The sequence below is a fragment of the Littorina saxatilis genome, linkage group LG2 (assembly GCF_037325665.1).
Source record: "Littorina saxatilis isolate snail1 linkage group LG2, US_GU_Lsax_2.0, whole genome shotgun sequence".
Lineage (NCBI taxonomy): Eukaryota > Metazoa > Mollusca > Gastropoda > Littorinimorpha > Littorinidae > Littorina > Littorina saxatilis.
Window position 1 is genome coordinate 21,760,357 of NC_090246.1, and position 15,636 is coordinate 21,775,992.

A 15,636-nucleotide genomic window follows, 5' to 3' on the forward strand; every position below is an offset into this window, starting at 1 on the left:
ATGTCTTGAATTAACAGCTTTGTGTTGCATGACCTTGGATGACCTTGACCTTGGGTCAAGGTCACATGTATTTTGGTAGGAAAAATGTGTAAAGCATGTGAGTCGTATGGGCTTTGCCCTTCTTGTTTTCACATTTTCCCCATTTTCTCTGAAGTTTTTGAGATTCAATACCTCACCTATATATGATATATAGGGCAAAGTAAGCCCCATCTTTTGATACCAGTTTGGTTTACCTTGCTTCAAGGTCAAGGTCACAGAAGCTCTTCAAAGTTGGATTGTATACATATTTTGAAGTGACCTTGACCCTGAACTATGGAAGATAACTGTTTCAAACTTAAAAATTATGTGGGGCACATGTTATGCTTTCATCATGAGACACATTTGGTCACATATGATCAAGGTCAAGGTCACTTTGACCCTTATGAAATGTGACCAAAATAAGGTAGTGAACCACTAAAAGTGACCATATCTCATGGTAGAAAGAGCCAATAAGCACCATTGTACTTCCTATGTCTTGAATTAACAGCTTTGTGTTGCATGACCTTGGATGACCTTGACCTTGGGTCAAGGTCACATGTATTTTGGTAGGAAAAATGTGTAAAGCATGTGAGTCGTATGGGCTTTGCCCTTCTTGTGGTTCTTTTGTTTTTAAGTAAAAAGTCGAGTTGTGCCTTGTACAAAGAAGCGCCTTGTAGTCCTGAAGATACGGTACAAACAATCACACTTGCATAAACCTGAGAAACTTTAATTGCAAATGTCATAGAAATTACAATGTTGTACACAAGACTCTCTCTGTCTCCCTTGCATGCTCACATTTACATATAAAATACACACTAGCCATGACATTAATTAAAAATTTCACCAAGTTGCTCTTCATTGCAAAGTCTATGTGATCACCAACGTAATTGCAAATGTCATAGAAATTACAATGTTGTACACAAGACTCTCTCCGTCTCCCTTGCATGCTCACATTTACATTTAATATACACAATAGCCGTGACACCAATTAAAGACTTCACCAAGTTGCTTTTTTATTGCCAAGTCTATGATTGTGATCACCAACATGATCAAATCTTTTGCGCTTACATCAAATGACAATTCAGATGGTCCCGAGCACAGGTGGCTTTGAGATATCCAACAGCACAAACTCAGAGCTTCCAAAGAAACCGGGGCTCACTTTTCTGGAATGGACCCACGATCCTACAATGGACATGAGGCAACTTTGAGCTAGTGTAAGTCTTGGTCCTGCAGCCTCGGTTCAACTCCTCGACTGCAAATATCTGGCCAAACACCAGACAAATCAGCACTATGCCACAAAAAATTCAGCTTCTCACTGTCAGTCTCAAGAAGTTTATTTGACAAGCGTGCCTCAACTGTGAGTCCTGAGCTTATGTGCTCGAGAAAGTCACCAACCGGGCAGGAGCCAGGGGCAATGTTGGACTGGTTAAAATTACAAACCAATTTCAACAAATCCGACCCTGCGGCTGGCTCCCACCAAGTTGGTAACTTTCTTGTGCTCATCAGCGCTTGTTCCATCTTGTCAAATTTGTCTGAAATGTGTTCAAACAGCAGGTGGTTCCTGACGCTCAAATCACCTTTTTCCAAAGCCCCTGCCTTGTCCGTACCTAGGACCGGCCATGCCGGACTGCATGTGTCCCCCTCTCTGCCCTCCTCTGGGTCCGCCCCTCCCCCTCCCCCTCCCTCTGTCACCCCCTGGTCCCTTGTTCTTATTGACGGGTGATTTGGGGCGCAGCCGTTCAATTTCTTCTGTGCAGCCGGTTACCATGGCTTCTTGCTGCTGGAAAAACGCTGCATACACCTGCAAAATTCAGACAAAATAATGTCAGAAAGATGGATGAAAATTCTTACTGTTGTTGAATATTAGTATTTTCATTTATGCAATTACTGTTTGTTTGTTTGTTTGTTCGTTCATGGGCTGAAACTCCCACGGCTTTACGTGTATGACCGTTTTTACCCCGCCATTTAGGCAGCCATACACCGCTTTCGGAGGAAGCATGCTGGGTATTTTCGTGTTTCTATAACCCACCGAACTCTGACATGGATTACAGGATCTTTTTCGTGCACACTTGGTCTTGTGCTTGCGTGTACCGTACTTTCCGGGTCATAAGGCGCGACTTTTTTCCTCGAGTTCGACCCCTGCGTCTTGTATAACAAAGCGCCTAATCCGTGTATGAAATACGAAAAAAAAATAAAGAGACCGCTTGAGTACCAGTCAAACAACTTGTGATAAGGCATGTTTCAGCTACTAGGTACTGCCCTGCCTTTGATCTGGCCGCACACACAGATTTCCACTCTGTTAAACTCGGTCACTGACCCCGGTGCAGGAAGTGTTTCCTCTCTCAGATATGACAGGGGAACCACCTCTCATGGCAAAAACTGGGTCATTGACCCCTGGGAAGAAGGTCGTGTCTATAAACAAGGCTACCCAGCTATCACAATGCCTTTGATCTGGCCGCACACACAGAGTACACATATTTTCACTCAGTTAAAGTCGGTCACTGACCGGTCACTGACCCCGGTGCAGGAAGTGTTTCCTCTCTCAGATATGACAGGGGAACCACCTCTCATGGCAAACACTCGGTCATTTTGGTGCGCCCTATCGGCCCCCTGCGTCCAATGGGTGACTGGATTACAATATTTTTTAAAAAGAAGGGGGTGCGTCTTGTATAACGAAGCGCCTTGTCACCCGGAAAGTACGGTACACACAGGGGTGTTTGCACACCGAGGAGAGTCTGCACACAAAGTTGACTGAGAAATAAATCTCTCGCCGAACGTGGGGACGAACTCACGCTGACAGCGGCCAACTGGATACAATCCAGCGCCCTACCGACTGAGCTACATCCCCGCCCCGCAATTACTGTCAATTTCTATTAGTGTTATTATGTGTTGATAGAACATTTATTACACACCAGATTTAAACAACACAAAAATGTGATGCAGATGTACGCAAAGTGAAAAACCATCTGCGCACAGCCTGCCCTGAGGCAGCTGGGTGATGTCCTATAGTATGTGAAGGTGTCTTACCATTCTACTTCTAAAGCCCCAAAAAAGCTAAGACACGGAAACATACAGTGCTATTCAGACTGGATTTCACTCGCAAACACTGTAAACTTTCAAGCAAGGAACAACCTAACCTTTCCAATTTTATCACAGTGATGGCGCTAGTATTTTTTCAAACCGGTACGCACACTTTTATGATGGAAACAGTCCAGAAAAAAACGATAGGCTAGTCATTGGAACCAGCAAAAGTCCAACTCAGAGTACTGGTTTTGTTGTTTTACCAGCAAACAATAAATGGTAGTTCTAAACATCAACCGGTAGGTCAGACCGGCAGCCAATTTTGTTCCAGTATTTTCTCATTTCAACCGGTAAAATACTGTATCACACTTCAGCAATACTGAACAGTCTTTCAATGAAAGATGAAAGGAGACGAACCTCAGGATCGAAATTACTCGAGGTAAGGCCAGATCCCAATGTCAACCAGCCAGGTCGGATGGTGGAATCTCGACCAAACAGGTGAAGACGTCTTTTCCCCAGGCAGAAATGTTCAATTACGTGGAAGATCTCTTCAGGTTTGTCTTTGCTTCCAAACTCCGGCTCATCCTCAATGATGAGGTCGATGTCGACATTTGCATGAATGAAGTCGCCGTCTGTGCTGCGTTTTACTGTGCCTTTGATGCCCATAAGGCAGTGTTCCTGAAGTTGAAAAAAAATTCTCTTAAATATACAAAATATCACTCGTGAAAGTAAACATAAACAAAAGCAAGTCACCACTAAGGAAATATAAAAAGAAAAGCAAACTAAACATGCAAGTAAATATTCAAACTGCCACAACCACCCCAAAAAAACCACTCTGCTCAATTTAACATTTAAACCTTGTGCAACAAAACTGCTAAATGAACCAGAGTAAGTGAATCTGACCATAACATGATCACCACAGAGTTGCATACCTTTGTTCTGTTAAAGACAGCGTTTGGCTCTAGGTTCCTGTTCTGTCGGGATTTGATGTTGGTTTTGATCCAGCAAATGTCTTCACACCTTCTGAAACCCCAACGCTTTAGGCACTGCAAATTACAAACAGACAGGATGTAATGCATGTATAACATTGTATGGGTGCCATACATTCTTCTAAGGGTCAGAGCAGCTGTAATTCTGTTTTTCATCAAAGATTTCCAACAAAAATCATGGCTAAGAAGTCTTAAAGTCACAAATATAAGCGCAAACTATATGTTTTATCGTCTACATTGACTAGCATAATGCATACTACACCTAACATAACATATTAAGCTCAAGACCATATGTGACCTTCCACCACGGACCGAGTCGGACGTCACCTTGCGGGGTTCTGCGCTAGGCCTAATATAAGTATGGGGGGGTGTCAGGTATCAGTGTGAGAATCACCTTAGTCACAAGCTTATAACTCGAAAAGTTTTCGCTCTTCTCTAAAACTGTTTTCACCCTTGGACAGAGCATATCAAGCAACTCGTTAAGAAAATGTAAAAATATAAAAATCATGCAAATGTGACATGTGACTCATTCCGTGGTGAAGGGTCACATATTGGTTACTTCAAACGATATCAGTGCAAGTATAAGGTAGATTGTCACAAACTGATTTGCCTTCACATACAAGCGTAAGCTTACAAGTATTACTATAAGAGTCTTTACAACACGAAGAGAGACACTCTACCATCAAAGATACAGCGAATAACCCGCTTTTAAGACACCCCAAAGCCCCCCCTCCACACACACCAACCCCCCCCCCCCCCCCCCCCCCCCCCCCCCCCGTCCCTTTTAATTTTTCTTCAAATTTTCTCTTCATAACCTAGGTAAATTTACCCCCATTTTGAGACTCCCTCCTATATATATAAAACCTGATTTTCTCAGACTTTTGGAGATCTTTAAAAAAAAAAGAAGCTTTCTTTGACCCTGAACACAGCTCACCTGTCTGCCTCGTTCCAGACCTTCAGCGTTGCCACACCAGATCCACAGGAATGAGCGCTGGGCTGCCACTGCTTGTACGTCCAGCTGCTCTATCTGCAATGACAGCACACTGCCAGGTACTCGTCAGTCACAACACTCATCATCATCCACCATCTACAAATATCTCAACAGGCATGGTTGTGATTGATTCTGAGCTGCAAGATTTTTCCCTTGATTTTTTTTTCTAACTTTTGAACACTTTTTTTAATTTTAGCCTTCTCTTTAACTCATTTGCTGCGTGTCGGAACTGGAATTCCGACACCTGTGTTTAGCGTTGGCCGCGTGCCGGTACTTGAGTTCCGACGGATATCACGAATTTGTAACGGTGTAAACGGTCCTGCTGACCAAGGGAAACAACCCCTGCAATGAACTTCTATCTGTCTAAAGTGGAACCATTCACTGTAAACAGTTCCTTCCCTTCAATTGTTGGGATTAATTTGATTTTGTTGACGGTGTGCGACCCACGTGTTTTGACTTTTCCAAGATGGCGGATCGTTCTGCTGACAAGACGTAGTAACTTGAAAAGAGTGCTAGAACTTCTTATTCAGTACGGTTCTGATCTTGACCTTAGTGATGATGATAGTGGAGATGATATTTTAGATTCTGGTGACGAGTTTGTGCCAATGGACGATCATTTGGGTGATGATTCGGGCAATGAAAGTGTCGATCATGACATTGTGTATAGAAAGTTGTTTGTCTTTTGCTTCAAAGAGGTAGTTTGGTAGAGCACTGGACTTGTGATCGAAAGGTCGCAGGTTCGAATTCGGGCCGGGACGGACACGGGTCAACTTTATGTGCAGACCCAGAGACGGAAGCCATGTCCCACCCCCGTGTCATCACAATGGCACGTAAAAGACCTTGGTCATTCTGCCATAAGTGCAGGTGGCTGAATACACCTAAACACGCAGACACCTGGGTAGCGCGACTCCGTTGCTGCTAGCTTTCCACTGGGAGGAAGCGACCCGAATTTCCCAGCGATGGGACAATAAAGTAATGAAAATGAAAATGAAAATGAAAAATGAAACAAAAGGTATGTTCTTTCAAATGTTTCATATAATTTGTAAAAGAGCAAGTTTCAAACTTTGCAAAAATGTAAGGTAGGTAAGGTTATTTTGTGTTGTCGATTTTTATTATTTTTTTAAAAATGGGTCAAAATCGTGCGATTTGAGGGAACACAGGGAAATTTAACAATGTAGACGCGCTTCGATTGTGCTTGACACTCACCAGTTCAAGTCTATTTAACAGTAATTTTTGTTTCTGATTCACCAGCAACACTCTGATTCACCAGCAACACTCTTGACATTTGAAACAGTGCATATCAGCTTGATTTTGTGAGAAAAAGTACTGCAACAGTGAGTTACTGGTGTTTCATTCAAGAACAAAAAAGTGTTTTTTTGTGTGCTTCAAATTGGATATTTTGCCTGGATATGAAGACAACAAAAGGTATGTACTTTCAAATGTTTCATATATTTTCTAGTAAGAGTAAGTTCCAAACTTTGCAAAAACATAAAGGTATGTAAGGTTATCTTGTGTTGTTGATTTTTAATTTTTTCAAAATGGCTCTAAATCGCGCGCTGGCAGGGAACACAGGGGAAATTTAGATGCGCCTTGAATGAGTTAAGCAGTTGTACCAAATCAAAGCGCTGGGCTTTTCTGACTTTTGCGGATTTTTGTCTACTCACAGAGATGTACCATGTCCGGTCAAAGGGTTTTTGAATACTGGATCCAAGCATATATGTGTTTTTCATTTGTATGAAATTCACATACATGTACCGAATTGATCAAATGATTCTGATTGCAATGAAATTTAAACTTATATAGTTATGCCTGTAATGTAATAATAAGAGCTAGAGAGTGCATGCCTCCAATAAGAGCTAGAGAGTGCATACATCCCAAGAAAAGACACTTTGAAATGTCTGCAAGGGCCTTAATTATTATCTTTACCAAAGTGTTCCTGCCATAAAAAGACAACTGCAGTCTTCAAACTCTTTTGGCTGCTACCAAGCTCATCACAGGTGTCAGAAAACTTGAACAGGGTTCAGGACACATGCCAGAGGATTTATACACAATTGTGACACACACATTTAAAAAAACCCAGAGACATACCTCATTCCAGTCCCAGTATTTATCAAAGACAGCTCCTTGTGTTCGCTGGTATTCTTCCAGTGGAGGCTCAACAAGGATCACATCAAACTTGACGGGAATGTCACGAAGGTCATATGTTTCAAGGTCACATTTCAGGTACCTGTCAATGAGTTTCAAACAATTATTGTGAACTTTGAACAACAAAGCAGGGGTATGAAGGAAAAGTTAAAATTAACTTTAGGGGTGGGGGGAGAGGTGGTGGGAAAGGGAGGGGTCACTTATCTTAAACGTTCTTTTAAAAAGATGAGCCTTTTTTTTTCCATCACAACATGTATTTTACAAATATGGACAGACCACCTCCTAGATTCATGAAAAGCCGACTCAGAACTAACAGTAACACACTGAATACGAAATGTTTGTATGCTAACTTACATAGGTGGAGTGTTCGTGTTGGCGATAAGTTCATCTTTCAGACGAATCAGTTCACGCTGTTTGGGATACTCCTCAAATCTGTTGACCAGGCCTGCACAAAGCATACAGACCTCAATAAAATACAGAGTCTACAACCACAGAACTGGTAACCGTTACATGTCAGAACCAGACTTTGGCCTTTTTGCTACAATATGTATATTGTTGCTTCCAAATACATAATGATGGCATTTTACAAATCCCAATGTGAAGAGCAGTAAGTAAGTAAGTAAGTTAGTAACTTAGTAAGTAAGTAAGTAATAACTACTTGTATTGATTGAACTTATTTTCTCCCAGGTACGGATATATCCGTACCCACTCATATGCCTCTATCTGACCAGGTACGGATATATCCGCTCAGACTGTTAGCTTCAGTCGCTTCCTGTAACGTCCATCTAACACCTGCATTCCAGCGTGTTGATACACAGTTACTTCAATTCTGAGTGACCTGCTACAGCACAACTGGTCTCTGCTAAAACAAACTTGGTCAACATAGGTGGGGTAGAAAGTGTTAAGCAGTGCTAGTTTTCCGAATAACTTTGAGAGAGAAAGTGACAGAGTGGTAATTATGCTGATTGTTCTGAATATATGCATTTTAACTTATTCTCTGGACTCTTTATACATGTATGCAAATGTTTGAGTGTGTATGATTTTTAAACACAATATTATGATGACTTCCTAATATTCGGTAATAACATTTCTGTATTCTGTACAGACCTGTGCACACTCAAAGCGCTCATCAGTAGTAAACAAACCAAATTTCAGTAGTTTTTAAAATGTTTCAGTGGTAAGCTGTAACGACAGTTCAAAGGTCCAATGTCTCCTTTGCTGGATTTTACGATCTCCAGGTTGTCTTGAGAATGCCGACTGGACTTCCAGCACTGTTGTGCCGTTTTCTTCTTCTTTGGTGACAGAGCTGGTGTCTCCTCTTCACTATTTGAATCTCGCACTCTTTTTTTCTTTTCCATGTTTCACTTCAATCACAAGTTGCCATGCAGACGCTGGACGAACTAAGTCTAAGAACAAAGACTCAATGCGGAGAACGCGCGCGCTTCCGGTAAATCAGAAAACGTATTTTCAGCGCAACGGCCAACTAATTAGTAAAAACATCTTAAAACAGAAAAAAAGTGTTTGTTTTTTTTGGCGTAAAACGTCGGAATTTCGGAATTTTAATTAAAAATCCGTAGCACCGTATTCTGCATAAACAAATCGGAGAAATTACGGAGAAACCGTAGATGTGCACAGGTCTGTCTGTATGATCATCACTAACCATATAAAGAAAATAATACTGCTTGTGTTAGTTTTGAGATGAGATTTCAAACCATTTTTAAAAGGCACCTTTGCCCATTTACAAATGCAAGGGATTCAAATTGAAACAAATCAAAAATAAAAGCTTATTAGGACTGGAGTAATTACCATTTGACATACATGTACTTAGCAACATTGTACGTGTATGTGTGTTTCTGAGACAAACAAAAAGATAACATTGCTAGAAGCACATGATACTGGTAATTACTAACACTAACACACACACACAGTGACACACATACACGCACAAACACACACTCACATCAAGGCTTGCAACACGTATGCCACTTACCTCCATCTCTGATAAAATTCTGTGGTCTCTCTCCAGAGTCGACAAAATGCTGACAGTAGTCATTGTGTGGATTGGCGCTTTGAGTTCCCTGAACATGAAAGAAAATTCAGATGAGGGTGAAACAAACTCTTGCAACAATACTGAAGCTTTACTATGATAAGGCCAAAAAAAATAATACGTGTGGTTACGGTAACATAGCCAAAAAAAATAGGGTAGGAAGGTAGGCAATCACTTTTCTTTTTTTTTTTTTTACTTTTTTTTTATAATGTGTACAAATTAAACCTACTTGACAGGGAAATAAGTGTGCGACTCGGGCGCTTTCGCTTTCATTGCGTTTTCTGCACTCGTTTACTTGTTTTTTGTGTGTATTTTTTTGACAAATGTAATAAAAAGTTATAGGGTCGGCCCCAAAAAATAGGGTAGGTCGGGTTACCGTAACCACACCTATTTTTTTTTTAGGCCTAAAGACTATTCATCCACAGGAGAAAGCAAGATCACCACCCTGCACCTTCTGTGTTTGAGCCAACAGTTTTAAAGTCATTAGTGCTGAATCTAATTTGCACTCATAACAGTTGATCTATTTTCTTTGAACTTATCTCCCTTGCCAAACAAAGCTAATAGTAACGGGAATATGGATTGACGCCACACGAAGGAAGGGAGATAAACGCAAAACACTGGAGAAGATAAGGAAGAGTTACTGGGAATGGATCTGGGAAGATGAACAGAAAAACCAAAATCGGTTCAGCGCTGCGCGCTGAGAGCACGTGTTGAAAATTCTCATCGACCAGGTTGTGTCCGGGGTCTACCTGAATATGCCCACCAAATTTGAAGCAGATCCATCGAGAACTTTGGCCGTGCATCGCGAACACACACACACACACACAGACACAAGTTGTATATATATATAGATATATGCAAGTCTCACTATAGATTGGCATTTGAGAATAAAATCAAAGATGTATGACTAAACTCACCTTCAAAAATGCGCTGGAATCTGTGTACACCTCATCTTTCTCAAACTCATCCTCTTTTTCCTCCTGCACAGAATTCTTCAGATTCAAACATCTTAATCAAAAGCACTATATAATCAAATCTAAATTCTGCCAAAAAATGATTGCAACATTTTCTTTTCCCTTCCAAAACAGTCATTCCCCTGTCATTTCATTCAAACTTTCTATGTCGTTAAAAGGCATTTAACTTGGCTATCTGGCAAACCTTTCATATCAATGATTTTTCTTCTACAAGGGTCACTTGAACGCCGCTCAAATAAGGGTATCCTCCAAAATCGACCTGCCAGAATACAGAATAGGCACAACTCGGCAAAAAGCACAATGTTTTTCAGGAATGACCCGATGGATTGCTTTGAAACATATGCCTAAGTATGCAAAATGTCTCCGGTAAAATTTCTGATAATTACAAGTATTTTGTTCGAACACCGAGGAAAGTCTGCACAAATTTGTGATTTCGCATGCAATCAGATTAACGATTGTTTAAAATACTACCAGACCTGGGAACCCCTGTTTTGCACTTGGAGTATTCTCAAACAAACTTGGTGTATTTTCAGAAAAATGTGCGTACTCCACACAACATTTGAACATCGACGATTCAAACATGCTTCACACGCATCCGTCTCACCGTTTAGTAAGTTAACTTAAACATTTTAAACAAATGCACATTTCAATGTTTTGTTCGTCATATTTTTTTCCACTGACCGTACTGATCGTATTCTAGACAATCATGCATACACAATACGGCGAAGTCGTATGGGTTCCCTGGTCTCTACTACCAATGTTTCATTTGAATATGTTCACTAGTGTAACTTTGCCAGTCATGTAAACACAACAGCAGCGTGTTTTGAGAGGCACTCAAGGACAACCGCTGTCTCTGGAAAAAAACAATGAACATTCCATTTTTTCTCAGGTGTTTACATGACTAGCAAATGCAGGTGTCAATGGCTAAACTACATGTATTCTGTTTGTGTGTTTAGAACCCAGTAGAACTCTGATTGCACAGTGTCTTTTCCACATGCACTTCATCTTTTGCTCTTTTATGATATGTTCTGATTACCTCTGAAAAATTGCACCCGCAGTAAACGAATTCATCAGGGTAAGTCTGAGGATCCATTGCATTTATACCCAGGTTATTTGCTGAGTTTCAGGAGCCTCTGCATTAAAGCATGTTCAAAACGAAAACCAAACCTGTTTTTCCTTTTGGTCCTCAGCTTTGGCTTCAGGGGTTTCCTCTTTCTTTAGGGCTGTACTTTTGGGGAGTTCTTCTCTGCAATCAAAATACAACTTGTAAGGCCAAAAAGAAAAATATGTCTGTTTCCGGTAACATCGCTGATAAAAATAGGTCGGTCCGTCGGTTTTTTTACACAATAACTACAGAGGTGTCTCGCCCCTTCCTATTCTAACCAATTCCTCTGACACCCAGTCCAAAAAATATACTGCAAAAATAAAACTATGTAAATCAAAGTGAGTTGCATTTCCTGTATATAGCAAAAGCATCTACAGGTAATGCACCCACTTTTGGTCGAATTAGACCCCTACTTCATATTTTATGGAATACATATTTTCTACATCGTTTCATATCAAACTTTCTTCTGTCAATGAAAAAAATTAGTCCAATAAAAATAAATATTCTGGTAATTAACCCCTTGACTGCCTTATGACGGGTATACCTGTCATGTGCCTGTGCAGCCGCAGTGCCTACGTGACGGGTAAACCCGTCATCTGAGTTCAGGAATTTTCCAGAAATGCTACGTCACTGCTGACACACAAATATCAGCCAATGGCTTGGTAGGATACCTCATTCTCATGAATAAACATGGTGACGCGGTTTTGCGTCTGAAGGCTATTTTCGACATTGGCGGCAGGGAAGAGGAGAGAAAGCTCGACTCGTCAAAATGGCTAACGGTGACAGTCGACCGGGCCCTAGTAGGGAAAAACAAAGACGGACTGACGCTACAGGCGGAGCAAATGATTATGGATACTGACAGGGGAAGGGGGAGATCTTCTTTCGGACGATTCGTTGGAAACAGGTAGATGACAGTGATTATGATCCTTTCTTCGAGCAAGCAAAACAACCACCTGTGTTTGATCCACAGGCACCGGAAGATGCGCCGGACCGATTTTTCAAAAGTTCATATTTGAACATCATTATAAGCCAAACTAATTATTATTTCCATGTTTAGACACTAAAAACAGATTCTTGGTTCAATTTCCTTTAAAAATAACATAGGTTTTACTTACCTACCTACTGCCAGTTTGGAGCTAGAATTTTTTGTGAATTATTACACCCCGAACTCCAAAATTCCCTGGCAATCAGGAATGCACATAAGTTTTGATTGGCAGCGAAAGGGTTAAAGCTTTACCAAACAACATAACTAGGCCTAATAGGGCCTTACGTGTTGGAAGAGTCGGAGGTAGTCTTGTTTGCAGCATTTGCAGCGCCTGTGCTCAAATTCAGAGCTTCTTTCAGAGTGCTGGGTGAATCAAGTTGAAGCTGAAAATGGACATGACCACATTTGATTGAAGTATTTCTGAACGTATGTGACTCTGCGATCTTTGTATTAATTTATTACCATAATTTATCAGTGGCCAGGGTCTTGTCGACTACGTAGCGGCTTTACGCATGCGCAAAGCCTATGGACACCGTAAGCTTGAAACGTGGTGGGCATTACGCGAGTGTAGCGTAACTTGCGCTGCTACGTTCACCGTAATGTTACAACAGCTCCCCCCCCTGACGTAAACCTTTGCGCAGCACGCGTGTACAGTAGTATAGAAACATGGCGGGCAGGTTGAATCGACTATTCCTAATGAAATGCCACAAGTTTGGTTTAATTTTGGCAGTCACCGCATTGTTCAGTTTGCTGAACAAATCCTCATTGCTTTGCTTATTTTTTTCTAGCAAGGTGTGGATTTCAACTTCACTAAAATTTCCGCCACGTTGCTGTGGAGCTTTCATCTTCGACAACGTAATATAAAGAACAAAACGAATACTATCTTACGTAAGGCCAAAAAAAAAATAGGTGTGGTTACGGTAACATAGCCAAAAAAAATAGGGTAGGTAGGTAGGCAATCACTTTTTTTTTTTTTTTAACTTTTTTTTCTAATGTGTACAAATTAAACCTACTTGACAGGGAAATAAGTGTGCGACACGGGCGCTTTCGCTTTCATTGCGTTTTTTGCACTCGTTTTTTTTTGGTTTTTTTTTGTTTGTTGACAAATGTAATAAAAAGTTATAGGATCGGCCCCTAAAAATAGGGTAGGTCGGGTTACCGTAACCACACCTATTTTTTTTTTAGGCCTAATCAAACACAACATCTTGACGTAAAGTACCCAAAAAGAAAGAATTCTCCATATCGCCGAGACTAATAGACTTCTATGCAGGCTTTTGACGTAATTAGTAAGACGCGACTTCACGAGATATACCCCTTCACTAAAAATAGTACAATTTTGTGCTCAGTGTTCGCTCTTCACGTATTTCGTTACTCCGCAAACGACTAAGCAAGCGTCGTGACCACCAAGTTACGCATTTGCGGAGCTTCGTAATACGTGAAGAGCGAACACTGAGCGCAAAATTGTACTATTTTTATGTAGGCTTTCTTCGTAACTCCATGCGTAAACTAATTTATTTGCGCCACCGACAAGACCTCGGCCACAGATCCGGTTTGTTAATTTTAATCTTTTACCGGAGAATGTATAATCATAAAAAGCCTAATCTGGTATACATACAAGAACATACAAGTTTTTAAACTCTTAGTCTAAGTTGATTAGTTAATGATCATGTGACTGATAATTGTTAATTATAACCATGGCATATTGTTATTATTTTTATAAGGCAAGCAAAATGTCAAGAATGTTACATTTAACTTGAAAATACACAGAAGATGAACTTAAGTAAACCAGTGCATATACGCCAGGTATAAACCAAGAAAAATGGTGGTGTGAAACCTTTAATAACTTGAACTGTCTTGTTGAACAACAACAAAGGTTGGGCAGAGAAATGGGGAATGCGCTTCAACGCCACCAAGTGCTATGTCATGAGCATCTCCCACAAACCACCCTCCACCTTCATGTACTCCCTCAACAACACCATCCTCAAAACTGTCCCCTCCAACCCATACCTAGGCATCCTATTCTCGGACAACCTCAAGTGGAGAAACCACATCAGCAGCATCACCAAGAAAGCAAACTGCACTCTTGGCTTCCTACGCAGAAACCTCCGCCACTGCCCAGCAGCCTGCAGACGAAATGCCTACCTGGCCCTCGTCCGACCCCTCCTTGAGTACGGAGCCGTAGTCTGGGACCCGTACCAAGCGCAGGACATCGATAGGATGGAACGCATACAGCGCACAGCAGCACGTTTCATCGCCAACGACTACCGATCAAGACATCCTGGCTTTGTTATGGGCCTCCTGACACGCCACAACCTCCCAACTCTCCAGGAACGTCGAGTAAACCTCCGCCTGACTTTCTACTACAAGGTGGTTGAGGGGCTGATGCCGGCAATGCCTCCAGACAAATTCCTGACCCCTCAACGTGCTGGCCGCATGATCCGACCCAGAAGACAAACAGCAGACTACGTTGGTAGCAACCCCATAGACAATTACATAAAAAACAACAACAGGTGTTTCGCTGTACCACGCTGCAACACTGAACAATACAAACAGTCGTTCTTCCCACAATCCACAATAGAGTGGAATCACCTGGACAACACAGTTGTCCACTCAGCCTCTACTGAGGCATTCAAGACGGCGCTGACTACCAGCCGCCGATAAACGTCGTCGCTGCGCACACCCACCCGTCGCGCCAAAGCCAGCAATCTGGATGCTAGCGACGTAACCCACAGATACAGATAGTGAGATACAGATACAGATGGTCTCAGCAATCAATTCTCATTAAATTTGAAGGCAACCATAGCATTTTTCATTGATAAACAAGCGCCGATAAAGTGTCAGACGTGTAAGCTAATCCCACAGAAGGCTTAACTAACCGCACAAACTTTATTCCGGCTTCTATACCCTAGTGCCCACTCTGTACGTACACAATCATGTACCATTGTATGTAGAGAGGTATTAGAGAGACAGAGAGCAGAGAGAGAGAAACAGAGAGATTTGCGAACTTACACCCTTAGCAAGCAGCTGCTTCCGCATTTGAGATTTCTCTCGGAGTGCCTTTAATCTGTCGCCCATGATTATGTTAAGAAAATCGTGCAGGGTAATGAGCGTTCTGAAAACTGAGGCCTTGTACAGTTTGCAGTGTTCGCGATGCGCGCAGAAGCAGCAAGCGGAAGTGTGGTTGGTACAGTAGAAAAACAGTTCCTGATTCGACGCATATTTTATTTCGAGCGATATTCTATTCGCATTGAAACGTACTTCGGTCTCATATCCTTTACATTGAACTGTTTTTAGTATTAAGTACATATCGTGGCAAACAGAAAGAAAGACGAGAATAGTTATTTCATGAAAACAGAACGTG

The 15,636-nt window shown here is 41.5% G+C and overlaps 1 protein-coding gene across 1 annotated transcript; it reads right to left on the reverse strand.

Moving 5' to 3' along the window:
* Positions 1 to 728: 728 nt before the first annotated feature.
* On the reverse strand, positions 729 to 15,455 carry LOC138958472 (N(6)-adenosine-methyltransferase non-catalytic subunit METTL14-like). Its single transcript, XM_070329636.1, has 11 exons — positions 15,285 to 15,455; positions 12,561 to 12,658; positions 11,353 to 11,431; positions 10,129 to 10,191; positions 9,155 to 9,242; positions 7,519 to 7,609; positions 7,108 to 7,246; positions 4,963 to 5,055; positions 3,972 to 4,085; positions 3,457 to 3,717; positions 729 to 1,819 (listed from the first exon to the last, which is right to left on the reverse strand). Exons 1-11 carry the CDS (start codon positions 15,348 to 15,350, stop codon positions 1,592 to 1,594), a joined length of 1,320 nt encoding a protein of 439 aa, XP_070185737.1. The 5' UTR covers positions 15,351 to 15,455; the 3' UTR covers positions 729 to 1,591.
* Positions 15,456 to 15,636: the final 181 nt, after the last annotated feature.